General features: G+C 50.2%; 1 protein-coding gene across 1 annotated transcript in view; it reads left to right on the top strand.

Moving 5' to 3' along the window:
- DIP2C (disco interacting protein 2 homolog C) overlaps positions 1–14,880 on the top strand; it is a 341,516-nt gene that overhangs the window by 161,889 nt on the left and 164,747 nt on the right. Inside the window, exon 2 of the mRNA XM_074324849.1 lies at positions 7,776–7,847. Coding sequence (XP_074180950.1) covers positions 7,776–7,847 — 72 coding nt within the window. The remainder of the gene's footprint in view (positions 1–7,775; positions 7,848–14,880) is intronic.

The following is a 14,880-nucleotide window of genomic DNA, read 5'->3' on the forward strand; positions in this document are numbered from 1 at the left end:
TTCAGGGTGTTTTCCTTTTCTTATTCATCCATCACCACCTCCGTCGTAACGGGATACGGGTGATGGAGGTGGCAGCCAGGATCTCGAGGTGGCTCGGCCCGGAGCTGCTGCTCTGTCTGGGGACCTCAGGACCGTCCCCTCGGGGGTGGGAGCAACGAGCCGCCTGACCTCAGCCCCTGTCCCACGGCTGCTCGCTGCGGCCCTGACTTTGCATGGAGCTTCTGAGCGGATCTGTGCTCGTGGCCTGAGGACATTGGGCGATGCTCTCTGCTGCCCAGGCCGGTGTTGGGGTCAAGGCCGGGGCTTCCTGGGCACTGTGTCTCGTCCACATGGTTAAACCAGTTCTTGGGTGAAGCAGCCGCTATGGGACTGCCGTTTCCTTGGGCTGGAACTCTCAGTGACTGGGAGGATAGGGACAGTCCCCAGAACAGGTTCTGACTGCAAGCCTGTGACGGGCTGCAGTTCCCGGGTGACGTGACTATGAAAACCGGAGCGGGAAGAGCAGACAGATTCTTCGTGGGGTAGAAAGTGTTAAAATGCAACCTGGTTTCCAAAGGTAGCCCCGTTTTCAGTTTGACTGCTGGGTAGGAACTGGAGAAATGGTCCTGAATTGCGCAGAAGTAGTCTTTTCTCTCTTACCCTGGTGTAAGCCATCCTTCCTACAGGCACTGGTGGGGACACTGGCCCTGAGTGAAGGCGGCAAGCAACCCTCCCGTGGGCCCTGCCAGCTGTGCCTGGTGGCCCATGATGCCACTTCCGTTTCTCCCTCACAGCAGTTTCATTTTGTTTTTAAAATTAGCATCTAGTGACATTGACTCTCTTTTTGGTGTCCAGGGCCGTGAATTTTATTGTGCTTATTTGCAAGCTGTTTATCTACTTTGTTGAAGTGTCTGTTCAAGTCTGTGCCCGTTTTTTAATCGGAAGGTTGTCCTTTGTCAGGTACGTGGTTTGAAAATACTTTTTCCCAGGCACCAGCTTAGTTTTTTAAGAGTGCCTTTTCATGGAACAGTTTTTAAATTTTTATCAAGTCCACTTTATTGTTATTTTTTTTAATGGTTCACGTTTTCAGTAATCATGTCTATGAATTCTTCGTCTAACCCAAACTCATGAGGATTTTATCCTGTGTTTTGTTTTCTTCTACAAGTTTTATGTTGAGGTTTTCTGGTTGTAGATTTTTTGCAAATAGGTGACCAGTTCCTATGTTGAGAAGACTGTCTTTTCTCTATTTCACACGTTGCGCACATTTGTGGCGTTGTTTCTGGGCCCCGTTCATCTCCACCTTCACCAGAGCCACACTGCTTTGACTGTTGTCACTTTGTGGTAAATCTTAAAAACAGGCAGGTGATTCCTCCCACCTTATTTTCAAATATCACATTTCTTTTGCTATTCTAGTTCCTTTGACTTTCCATTTAACTTTTAGAATTAGCTTGTCTATTGCTATAAAAAAAATCCTGCTAGCATTTTAATCAGAATTGTGTTAAATCTATAATTTCCAGAGACTTGACCTCTTTGTTATGTTGTTCTTGTTACACGTATGCACATGTCTCTTAATGTATATGGGTATTCTCTGATTTCTTCTGTCAGTGTTTTGTAGTTTTCAGGGGCCTAGACATGTTTGTGTGTTTTGTTAGATTTATGCCAAAATGTTTCGGTTTTTTTTTCTATGTACCTACTTTAAATGATGTCTTTTTAAAAAATTTTAGTCCCAAATATTCATTGCTGGAATATATTAATGTGATTTGTTTTGACTTTGTATGCTGTAACCTTGCTAGAGTCAGTTGTTAGAGCTAGCAGTTAATTTTGTGTTTCCCATGGGATTTTCTGTGTAGGGTTTTGGTTTGAATGATTTTTGTCTTTTTTTTTCTGTTTTAAATGTCCTTGATTTCTGCTCTTTATTATTCCCTTTCACTTGCTTTGGGTTTATTTTACTTTTCTTTCTCTATTTTTTAAAGTAGTAGCTTAGATTATGGACTTGAGACTTTTCTTTTCAGATCCAAAGCTTTACTGCATCATTTTTGTTCAGTCGAACACATTTTCTACTTTGTTTTGAGAGCTCATGGTAGTTTTATGTGGTTCATCCAAATGTCACTTCAGTGATCGAGATGACAATTCCTGCAGGTTTGTTTCCTGCGTTTGCTTCATATTCTGGCCTCAAAGAACAGCGGCCAAGCTTGTCAGGAAGATGGCTGCGTGCGCTGCCTGAGGAGGTGACAGCCACTGACGTGTGTGCCTGGAAGCACGAGGGCACCACCGCTGGTCCTGATCGTGTCGGGACCCTGGGAAGGGACAACGGATTCAGCCTCAAACTCACAAGCCTGTCACTACACGCACTCTCGCCAGCATTCTGAAAGCTTAAAAAGCTCTCTTGGGACTCTCGTGTTTGAATTCCTCAGGGCAGCTGGGGCCCCAGGGCCCTATACTGGTCTCCTCCACCAGCAGCAGCCATGGGGGCCCCAGCCAGGCCATTCCTGCTAAGCCCTCTGACAGCTGCAGCTCTGGACACTCCAAAGAAAAAGCCACCAGCGACGTATGATGAGTTTTTAACAAAAACAATGAAAAGTTGAAACATCCAGGACCGTACTGTCTAGAACAGGAGTGTCTAAACTTTTTTCAACGTTTTTTACCAAGGGCCATATGCAGTAAAATACACGAACAGCCGGGCCATTCACTTGAGGTGAAGTATGTATTGCCTCACCTTGTTTATTTAAGTAAACTAAATGTATTTTTGGAATTTGCTGTGGGCCAATTAACAATGGATTGCGGACTGCAGTTGGCCCATGGGCCGCAGTTTGGACACCCCTAGTCTAGAGCTATGACTGTGACGCGTGGCATATTGAAAATACGTGTTTTTCTTTCTGGTCGGGCCATTAAGTAAATGCTGAAAGGAACTTTCTGGTCATTGACATAAACAACCTGTAGTTCTGAGAATTGTTCCCCTTCGTACTGAGTTCAGGATAAGCCTCGGTGACTTTATAATCCTCGTGCCACTTTTATGTTTATCCTGTTTTCCTTCTTGAAAACATCCTATGGGACTTAAGTTTCTAACTTTCCCATTGGAAACATGACAAACTAAGGTGCGGTGACTTAAGCAGCACAGAAGGAAGCATGACTGTAGTGACGTCACGTCGTCACAAGCGGGCCAGGTGGGGATCTGCTGGGCAGCCTTCCCCAGGCCCTAGCAGCCCGCTTCACGCCTGTCAGTCCCCGGCTGGGTGCCTTGGGGGCGTGGGGGTGGGCTGCTGCTGGCGTGACAGTGAGGCTGACAGGATGCAGGAGAAGCAGACGATGATTCCCTCTAGATCTGCGACTCTTCTGGAGCCCTTCTTGGCCTTGCCTCCCTGGAGGGGCCATCGCAGAGTCCCCTCTGGCTTCTTACTGTGCACGGCTTGCTGGCGCACAAGCGAGGCTGCCCCACATGTCATCCTACGCAACTCAAGGACAGGAACTGCCCCTGGCGTCCCTTAGTGTCCGTCACACTTTTGAACTTATAATAAACAGGCCAGCATGAGTGCTTCCTGAGACACTTCGCTCTGTGTGTGTTATCTTTCTAGTTGCAGTAGAAGGTGATAGCTGTGTTACCAGTACTTTATCAAGAGAAAAGTGAGACCTGAGAAGTCAGCCACCTGTGTTTGGGGGAGGCAAGGTCCGGGTCTGCCTGCTCCCAGGCCCTAGGACAGGTGACTACTTGCCTGGACATCACAGGGCTGACAACTATGCCTCCTGCATTGGGGTGAGAGGCCTGTCAGCCTTAGAAAACCATTGGCGTATGAGTGAAGCGCCAGGAAGGTTCCTGCCGGCCACAAAACTCCAAACATGGCAATGGCTGCCTTGTTACATGCAGCACTTGTTCCAGCATTAAATAATGATCTCCTGACACCAGAATGGACCCCGTTTCCTTGGAACTGCCGTGACGTGGCCGTGGCTCGCATGTTACCATGGGGCACACTCTCTCCCTGAGACCACAGACAGACTCAGGCTGGTGGCTGCACAAACCATCCTGGCCTGTTTCCCAGAATGAGGCTGCGATGCAGTGTCACCTTCACCCCTGCTTCTGTTTTCCCTTCTTGTTTCTGAGCCTCACACTTCACTCTGAAATTCTGGCTACAGTTTAAGTAGGAAAAAGAATTCCTTTGAGGGAGGGAAAGAGGGGTGATCTCTGCCGTCTCTGTGTGTTTCCACCATCTACTCATTGCATTTTCATTTAAATCTATGACTGGTCTGTAACTGTCGTTTCTTTGTAACAGAACTCACAGCAACTCGATTCTACTGTCCAAATTTAAAGTTTTATGTAACTTCTTTGAAGGTAACACAAATCACACTTTTATCACATTTTTCATAAGTGGGAAGTGTTTCAGAAGATCACTTATTTTCCACTCCCTGAGGTTGCCAACCACTTTTGTGTTTTCTGTTATACGTTCTTATTTCTAAAATGAAAAGGGAGTGAATGAGCAACTGGAGCACTCAAGCTCTGTGAAATGTTATGTGGTGGGGACCCTGTGCTTCGCGTCTTGGAACCTTAGATCTTTCAAGGAGCAGAACTGTGGGGACGCAGCCACGGAGGTGGGCGGCGCATCTCATCATGGTCACCTTCTAGCTGCCGGGTTGAGCGAAGGCTCGTTAACCTGCTGTGCACATGGGGTAGTCCTGGGAGGGGGCGGTGACAGGGGTTAAATAAGACTTTGCTTAGAGATGGGACTGCAGCAGTGGGCTTGCTTGTTGCCTTCCTGCCTTGAATTTACAAAGTTTTACCTGGGGGACTGTGCTTGCGACAGACCCAAGGTGAGCAGGAGAGAGCAGGTATAGCCAGTCGCTCCTTCAGCTGGAAGTGACACAAGCGGAGGAGAGGCACCATGTTGCCATGGTGATACCATGGCCCTGACTTCAGGTCAGCCCACGACAGCCCAGGAAGTGTTCCGGCTGTGTGTATCTGCCATCATTTACCTGTCACTTATCTACAGCTGTCATCTGTCAATGATCAATTCCATCAATCAGTCATCCATATTATTTGCTTATCATCTACTGTAGCTTATCTGTCTTTATTATTGTATTAGCACGAGAACCTCATGGGTACCTCAGAATAAAGAACACACCGTTTGCTTTTGTTGGCTCCTGTGAGATTTGTGTGGGGGACTGCTGTCCACCAGGTCTGATGTGGTTCCAGAGATAAAAACACCTGACTGTCTCCATGGGAAAGATGGTCTGGCCAAGGCATTCTTAGGCCTGATGCGCAGGGCTCCTGAGCAAACCTGGTCACTTGTCACAGGACCCGTCTGGGTAGTGAACAAGTCGAGCTGTTGTCTTACACACGTGGAGAGCAGAAGCATTACTGACTGTCACCTCTACGCTTTCCCTCATGGTCACTAAGGAGTGAACAGTCACCCGTGTTTGCTCTGATTACGAATGCAGCTCTGTCCAGTCATTTACTGACTGAAGTCACTCTGTGACACTCGTGCCTACTGCTTGCCTCTGTGACTTAGACCCATCAACATGCAGTCCTTCTTGCGAAACAGCAGGGCCGGGACTCGGCTTGGAGGACACTGACCCATGAAGTTGTCACGACCTAGTTTTGAGGATAAGCCACGTGTACGTAGGCAGCAAGCGGGGCCTCACGGGGAGGCCACCACCAGGAGCCCAGACACTCGGTGTCGCTGAGCTGGGCTGTGTCTGGGGAGAATAGCAGGCAGTGTGTGTGAGGTGGTCCCGAGATGAGGTGGGTGGAATGGGCCCGGCGGTATGGGCCGGAGTGGTTCTGGGTGTGCTTTCAACGGGGAAGCTCTGCACAGGGACAGGCTTTGTTTTCTTTTTAGATCTGGGGCGCTGAGTGAAAAGCCTAAGTGCTATTTGTGCCTCACTGTCTTACCTATAAAATCGGTAGCAAGGATTAGGAGTGATTGTTCAGGACGCGTAGCACAGGGCCCTCAGGGGGCCTTGGTTGTGTGGGGAAAGTGCTTATTTCCCCTTACACCCAGGTTTTAGCAGTTGGAGTTTCCCAGAGGCAGACTTCAGAGCTCAAAGTCCCTGTGAGTTGGGTGACACTGAGATGTAAGGGGCCTCCCTCACCCTCATGATACTTCGTGTTCGTCTGAGAGAGTTTAAAACTCAAGCTGAGTTTGGGGTGTGAACAGGCTGAAATGGGTCTGGTTTGCCAGGGTTGAGAGTTGGTGGTGAAACTGTGTAAACCCTGTGAGGGAAGCAGCATGGAGCGCTCGGGGGGACTGGCGGGGGGCGGGTACAGGTAAACAGGTGTGTCCCCAGTGCGCAGGGAGCCTCTGGGCCCACGTGTGTGCTGATGACGCCCCACCACGTGCCTCGCTCACATGCTCCTGTTCCAGGCCCTCGGCTCTGGGGACAGACCGGCTTTGAATCTGCAGAAGCGTGAGCATGACCCAGAGTGGCTGAAGTGGGAGTACAGTTACCATGGGAACTGGCTGCCGCAGTGGTTTTGTCGTTTCCAAGGGCTGATGGGGAGGCACACCCCAGGAGGCACAGCCGGGTGTGGGGGGGCTGCGGGGGGGGTGGGGTGACGGGCAGATGTGCCCCTCTTTGTTGCGAAGAGACAGGATGAGTGGTCGTATGGAGAGAAGTTGGGGGTAAGGTGTGAGAGTCACCTCCCAGCCAGCGTCCCCATGTGTTTGCTCCCTTGTCCTGCGCAGTCACAGGGTTGTTCCAGAGCGTGCACTCACACGTGGGTGCTCGGGGCGCACAGCCGGCCTGGGGAGCTGTGTGCTTCACGTTGGCCGTTTGGCATCAGAAGTGCTCGCCAGCCGCCAGCAGGATGCACTCTGCATTTCTATGGCTTCCAGCGCTGTGTTTCAGAGCGAGTTGTGCATTTCGTGGGGTGGGCAGGACTCTGCAGTGAGTGTGAGTCCGTGTCAGGCTGCAGACGCCGGGCGCGCTTCATGGGCTGAGCACGCTGAGCGTACACCCTGGGCAAAGCACGTTTGCCAGTCAGTGTGTCACTTACAACGTTTCATTTGTTTGCTGTGTTTTTATTCAAACTTAAGTATTTGGCTATTCTGGGAATGATGTTTGGTCAGAATATTAGGAAAAAAACAGCAGGTTCTAAGAACTTCAGGGGTAAAATCGGTATATTATGTGCATTAGCGCTCGTAATTGGGAGGGGCTGTTGTGTGTCAGAGATGATTTTGTCCTGGGACTCGGCACTGAGGACGATCGTCAGCGGGGGTAGCAGGGGTTCTGTCTTCTGCCCGTGTGTGTGAACCTCTGGCTTTAACACTTGACTTGTGTTTTATCGATAAGCACCTTTCTCACGTTTTGGGTTTCTATGTGTCCCGTTAAAATTAGCTTTGCTTTATTTAGTGTTTAATTTGGTCTAAGTCACTAGCAGTTTAAAGTCCTTGGACCGACATGCCTGGTTAGGAAAACCTCGCTAATGGCAAAAGGTGCCAATCAGTAATGGTTTGGGCAGCTGTCACCAGTGTGGGTGCCCGTGTGACCCCTGGTTAATTGAGTTTTTAAGAGCCATGCACATGGGGTCTCTGCTCCAGCAGGTGTGAACAAGCTTGTGAGAGCCGAATTCTGGGCCCTATCAGAGCTGAAACGTCTGAGGTGGGCTGGGGACAAACATGTACTTAGTAAAGTGTTTTCATGCAACGTAAACGATGATGTATGTTTGTGTAGGCAGGAGAGGAGGTCACGATGAACAATGCAAAGTGCTTTCTTTCTACGTTGTAACCGTATGTCTTCTCAGACTCCATGAGTGATCAGCTCTGCCTGTGGGGACGCTTCTGACGCCTCCTTTCCTTGTCTTACAGGTGACATCACACAGAAAGGATATGAAAAGAAGAGGTCGAAATTGATTGGAGCCTACCTGCCCCAGCCTCCAAGTATGTCAACCTTGCTGCCAGCATGAATTATCTGATTTCAAGTATTACCTGCAACATGCAATAGAACATTTTATCACAAGTCCTTCATTGGTCCCTGGTCCAATGAAGACCCTGCTCCTGATTTGGCACTGGCCACACGTACTCCTCTGAATATACCAGGCACATAGGATTTTCTATAAGTGCGCCTGATAGATTTAATAGGTATTATACTATAGAGGGCAATAATGGCGTTGATTACATCAAAATACTATAATAAATATGACAGCATTTATGATTTAAACATGACTTTTGGTATAGTGAGTTAAAATTATTGCTGTTATTGCTTATGGTTTAAATTAATCCAAGGTTTTTGTTGGTGTCATTCAGGGTTAGGGCAAATCTAGAAAATGATACAATATCCTGCCTTGGTTATGAAATTGTAAAGCTTGGTTGTACTTTGAAATGTGACTGTAAAACGCATTGGATTCTCCCCCAAAGCAGAGTCTGTTTCCCTCCAACGTTTTCACGTGTCCAGGTTTGTGGTCTTTTTGCACTGGAGCCAGGTTCCATGCATTTCCAGAAGCAGAGAACGATGCCAGGCTGGAGTTCTCACAGCTCAGCTCAGTTTGAGGGTTGCCTTGAATATTGCTAGGCTTTGGGGGTGGCTTACGATGAACACAGGCGATGCTATACTTGAGGAGGAAGCATAGCAACGTAAGTGTTGAAGGTGCTGCCTGAACACTGTTTTCACTGCTGAAACAATTTCTAAAGCTGCTCAGATGCTTCTGCTAGAGAAGGTTTAAGTCTGCAGATGCACAGAGCACACAGACCCCCAGTTCTGCCCTCCTGCTTGCCAGGCTGTGACTTGTCTAACAGTGCTCTGCTAGCTGGCAGGGAGCACTTCCAGAGGCTCACATCCCAGGAAACTTGATTTGTGTTGTTGCATATCTGCTGTGTTTATCATTTTGTTTTGACATTGTGTGTGTGCTTTGTTTTTCCTTGATTCTTAAGAGAGTTAATCTAAAGACAGACTGGTAGTATAAGCTAACTTCCTGTTGTCTGGCTTACAAAAGGAAGAAGCTCTGTTGTAATTGGGTGAATTAAAAATAAATCAGTGTTTTGGTGGGCTGGCACCCACGTGTGAAAGGCTTTAGGAGCAAGTGGGCAGAAGGTTGGGCGCTGGTCTCCCCGTTTCCTCTCATCCTCTGGCAGGACTGTGTGGTGAGCGTGGTCCTCACGGCCCTTCACTGTGAATCCCTTTTGGCAGGCGGCCCCTCCATGCCTTGGAGGAAGGCTGGCGGGCTGACCGGAGGCTCTTGACAGTGTTGGATTTCCACCTCTGCCTTTCCAAACAAGAGTGAAACAGAAGCAGTGCCCAGAACAAGGCTGGGCCTTGGTGCCAAAGTGGGCTTGACCATGTTGGCTGGGTGCTCAGGGCGGCCCCGTGTCGTGTGGTCCCTTTGGTGTCCTTTGTGCTGTTCTGCATGGGGTCAGCAGCCCTGCTCAGCGCTGTAACAAATTTAAAAAAAACTAAAGTTTGAATTAATTAGTTTTTTTTCAACTTGTTACAGCAGCGAATGGAGCTGCCGTGGCCCGGTGTAGACTGCCGCACAGTGAAGGCGCCCCGAGGAGACCGCCACACTGCAGCCACATCGCGGTGTGTGACATCCGAGAAGCCACCGGCAGGGAGCGTGTGGCCAGCACCGTGGGAAACCGGCCTCTGTTTTACTTTCGTTTCGGTGAGCGCACTTTCCTGAGAAAGACTCCGCAGCAGGGACCCGTTGGAAATGGCCAGCCATCCTTCCAGACAGGACTGCAGGGCTTAGCTCTGGAGGCCCTCAGGGTCCTGTGTCAGAGCCCCGCTCTCCCAATGAGCCGTCACAGAGCTGCCTCAGACCCCGGAACCACCCCCGTCTCGCTGGCTCAGGGCCAGTTCTGAGTGTTTTCTGTTAATATTAGAATAGAATACATCATTTTTACAATTCTGTTTTCACAGTTGGGGCACCGTATCCAAAACTCTAGAGAAAGAAGAATGCATGACAAGTCCTAAAATTCTCTCTGAAATGGTTGGTCTTCCACTGACCTTTGTGTTGTAACCACAGAGTGCGATGAAGTTGGAACGAGCAGGTCCTGACCTCAGAAGTGGGCGGGGGGCTGAGAGCTGCGCCCATTGAAGGCCTGTCTCCAGAGGGCAGTGATGGTTTGAGAGAAAAACAAACCAGTTACTCGCAAAGGTATTCTCAGAGGCAGGGACCCTCTTCAGAGGTCACAATTATGTGAGTGGATAATGCTTTGAATAGGAGAAGCCCCCAAAGGTGAGTTTAGTGCACTTTAGTAGAATAAGAAAATAAGCATTTGTAAGTTTTAGGCTTATCTTCAGGGTTTTACCTCAAATGAAGGGCACTGTTTCTTGGTTTGTTTGTTTTTATTTTTTAATAAATTTGAATAGGATATATTGGAGAACAGTGTGTTTCTCCAGGGCCCATCAGCTCCAAGTCGTTGTCCTTCAGTCTAGTTGTGGAGGGTGCAGCTCAGCTCCAAGTCCAGTCGCCGTTTTCAATCTTAGCTGCCGGGGGAGGGGGGGGCACAGCTCACCATCCCTTGTAGGAATTGAACTGGCAACCTTGTTGTTGAGAGCTCGCACTCTAACCAACTGAGCCAGCCAGCTGCCCTCCGGCAGCTCAGCGGCAGCTCGTTGTCTTCAATTCAGTTGTGGAGGGCACAGCTCACTGTCCTATGTGGGAATCCAGCCGCCCCCTGAAGGGCACTGTTTTGAGTGTCATCCACAAATTATAGGCAAGCTACAATGTTACAGCTGGGCCCCAGGATTTCAGAAGAGGTTCCCAGCCTGGCTGCCCTGTGTGGCTTCTGTTGGTCCCCTAGGTCACGTGCTGACGGGTACAATGAGTGTCCTTGCAGGAAGAACGGAGGGTTGGTGAGTGGGTGACAGAGTTGGGCGTTAGCTGTGAGGCCCTTTTCACAGTTAAAGCCCCACGCACCTGGTGAAATGAGGACGAGGGACTTGCTTGGGGGCGCTGCTCTGTCGCCTCCATGAGCCATCCCTTCCTGCTGGGAAGGCAGTGCAGTGAGTTGCACACTGTTACTGCTAACCTGTATTTCTGAGGCATTGCAGCGAGACCGGCTTCTCTTACGAAACCTGGTCTCTGTGAAGCAGTGAGGCGAACATTTGCTTTTAGACCGAGAATTCCTTCTTGACCAGCTCGGGCTCAGAAGTAATTCTTTTGGTAGAGGGTGTTTGTGCAAAACACCTTTGTTCTTTTTCAGCCGCTCTTATCCTGCCTCACACTTTCTTATCAGGGATTTGTGTTTTGAGGGAACTTTTTGTTTTTACGTTATTTTTATTTATCAGAAAGTTCTAAGACTTCTCCAGAAAGCATTCTAGAAATATTTCTCAGGTGTTTGTTTGGGACACACTGTTGTGAGTTAGAGCAGCTTGGTGCGATCAGCAGAAACCAATGGCTTGAGTCACAGGTCCCCGAGAAGATGCTTGGGGCACGTTTCCTGATTTTTGTCCCTGCTCAGAAGTGAGTGACTGTCACAGAATATGTGGTGTGACTTGGTTTCCCCTGAAAGATACACTGTCTTCAGTCAGTGTAGTGTTGAATTCTTGCGTAAATCTACGCGAGCAAAAGTGTCCCAGAAGCTACAAAGAAAAGTGAAAATTACATATTTAATGAAGGAAAGGATCACAAAGAGTGCACTGGAAATTATGGTCAAGGAGAAGATGTATTCACAAACACTTACTCAGTGCTTATTCCCTTGCTGCTTTTGGCTGTGTAGTGCGTCCTTCAAAATCATCTTTCATTAATCTGTAAATCTGACAAAACTTGTAAAAAGAAATTCAAATGCACCCTCTTCAGGAGCATCAGCATCATGTGAATATTTTCCAGCGCGTGTTTGCTGCTCTCAGGACAGGCCGTGACAAGAAGCAGGGGAACCCCAGCGTTCCCCCAGGCGTGAACCTTTGCGGACATCACGTGTGTTCCTCCCAGCGTGCATGCAGATGTGGCTTCTGTACCACCGGCCAGCATGCTCCTCGGCGGTTGTGCAGACCCAGCCTCCCTTGAGCCACTTGGTTTCTCTTGCATAGCCACGGCTTGGGCTCAGTTACGAGGGTTTGCCATGGCCACTGGTTGTGAGGCTCTCAGGGCTGTGTCTCGGGTCACCGGAGAGCAAGTCTGTCTCTGTCCTTCTGTCCCCTGGGAATCGGCTGCGGGGTCCACGGGGCTGGCCTCCAAGGAGGGCCCCCTGGTCAGGGTGACTTTCTGTGCGCACGTCTGCTCCTGTTGGAGGCTCACACAGGGGGCCTGGCCTTGCTTCAGCTCCTGGACTCCTACGGGAGTGTCTTGCCCCACCCCTGCGCCGTGCCCTTTAAAGCTCAGGTTCCTCCCCCAGATGTCAGTGGTTCTGGGGTCCACAGCCTGGCTGCTCTACGTGAGGCCCCTGGAGTTTTGGCAGAGTTGGCCATGGGGGTCGTCAGGCGTCACCATGGACTGTCAGAATGGCTTCCGATGTGGCTCTTGTCCATGAGGAGCAATGAGAGTGCCCAACCTGATGTGCCGCTGCCGACCACGTGCCCTCACTGCCTTCTGACAAGGGAAGACCGGCGTCCCGAGCTGCCTGTCAAAGTCCCTCAAGCTCCGTGTCTTTTCTGCATTCCCGTCATGAGTCCCTAATCAAACTGAAATATTTTAATAGGAAACGCTTAGCAAATTTGTACTGATGTACAGCGAGAATTTATGACGATGAAGGAGGAGCTAGAAACCAGTAATGAAGACTCAGGCCAGTACACGTGGGGTCGACCTTACCTGCGACAAAATGTCTGTGTACTTCATGGGGTCGCCACCTGAGCCAGGACCAGCAGATGTAGTTGTCTGACCCACACACTCAGCAGCCGTCCTGTCTGCTTCTGGCAGATTCCGCAATGGCGCCTGCATGGGAGTCAGTGCTGATGTGGACTGCGGTCGGGGCACAGGACTCAGAAGTGCTTTGCACGGAATTGAAATGAAGGAAAATCCTTGGTGGCTTCACCAAGTTCTACAGCCCAGGACCCGTGGGGGCCCAATGGATGCCGGACGCAGGGGGACAAGCAGGAGAGGCTTGACTGGAGGCGCTCCCGCGTGACCCACAGCGGGTGGGCCTGGACTCAGAGCCCGCGCAGTGCGTCCAGTTTCACAGTTCGTAAGAACAGAACTCCTAGTGTTAAAAGAGTCCCACACGCATTCTCGTTGACGTCGTCCCCCACCTACCCCACAACTTCCTTAAAACGGTGCCAGGAACCTGAATTTCCAGGTCCCTCATGCTCTGAATTTCTCTTTGTAAAATAGCCTCATGTCTGTGCTGCAGGTCTGACCTGTGCTCGGCACTGTCCCCATGTCCTTAGGACACTGGGGGGGTCAAGTGACTTCCAGTGTCTGATTTCCCATAATTAGTGAAGTGACCATGTGGCTGTTTCAGGGCCCAGCTACGTCGTTAGGAATTGTCTTTGGTGGGAATTGTCTTTGGGGCTCCTCTGTGTCACATGATAGAAGTAAGTAATTGAAGGTCTGATAGAAATGGCCAGTTTCTCTGCCCTGTCTCTCCCTTTGGACTTGAATGAGGTTTCACATCTGAAGGTGAAGAGCAGGACAGAATGACAGACAGCGACTACCTCTGATTGCTGGGCCCCTGGGGCTCGAGTGGCAGATGTGGCTGGGCAGGGGTGGTGAGGTTTGGGGGGTGGGGGGGGAGTCTGAGCTCTGTTTTCTGCCACCAGGATGTAGTACTTGGACTGGGTGAGCCCTGCTGGTCAGAATGGGGACAGACTGTGGGGTCCTGGGGGCGGGTGGGGGCAGGAGGTGGCCTCTGTCTGAGGTCCCAGGCAGGCCCAGCACTAGGCCTTCTGACCTTGAGGATAAAGTGGAGGGTGGGAAGAGAGACTTATGGGAGGTGGCCACCCGGGAAGTGGCAGCTCACGGAAGGTGGCTGTGACTTAGCCACCCTGTGCTGTGCTCTCGTGTCCTCTTCATTGTATGCACCTTGGTTCTCGTCCTCAGATACGGAGCATTTTCCCAGTCGCTTTGCAGTTCTAGAGAAAAGCAAACACGTCACCGACATCATATTCAGATTGAAGCGTTCCAGCCCCTGCATGGCTTTGACCGTGTCGTTTACTGGTTCAGAAATGTCCCCTGGGCCCATCCTGTGGGCCAGGTGCAGCGCGGCGGGGGGAGACGATAGGAGCCATGTCACCTCATGTTGCCCGTCTCCCAGTGAGGGTCTGGTGGATGCACTTGTGCCAGGTGGCAGCTGTCACCTGCTTTGACTACATCCTGGGCAACAACCTGAAGTTGTAGCAGTTTCCATCTTATAAGATTGCTGGTGAATGAATGGTTCTGTGTAAGGTCTCAAAAACACTTCTTTGCAGCTTCGAGGTACCAGCTCGCTTTTGTCCATGTAACACAGCTGCCATGCACCCGGTCTTGTTTTACTATAATATAAGACCCAGTATATTAATTTTTGCTCTAAAAGACGCATTAGAGCTGATCGTCTGGCTAGGTCTTATTTGCGGGGAAACATGGTATTGCACCAGTGTATGTCACCGGGCAGGACACAGCCTCCGCCTCGGGGACCAGGCCTCCTGGGGACAGGACACTGAGGCCACCAGAGCACTCTAAGTGACAACAGGGTACATGGAAGTGCAGGGAGGGGACACCCATCACAAAAGAAAGGGAGTTCCGAGTGAATGAGAATGGTGCTGACTTGCGTTGTAATCCCGGTTCTGGGCCTGTTTCCTCATCTGTGAGGTGACAGAAGCCCCAGCAGTTGCCTCATATGATTACGTTACTAAGTGCAACACAAACATAAAGTGGTTACACCAGCGTGATCAAGTGGTGGCTGTTCCTATCAGTTCTGTCTAAAGGTGGGAAACTGAGGCCCAGGGTCACAGGTCATCTCAAGGGCACGACGCCGTCCTGGAGCTTTTCCTTGCAGTGTCTGTGGGCTGTGCAGCCAGTTGGGGCTCGACCCCCTAGTGGGAAAGGAGCCATGTCACCTG

This window comes from Rhinolophus sinicus, linkage group LG02 (genome assembly GCF_036562045.2).
Source record: "Rhinolophus sinicus isolate RSC01 linkage group LG02, ASM3656204v1, whole genome shotgun sequence".
NCBI lineage: Eukaryota > Metazoa > Chordata > Mammalia > Chiroptera > Rhinolophidae > Rhinolophus > Rhinolophus sinicus.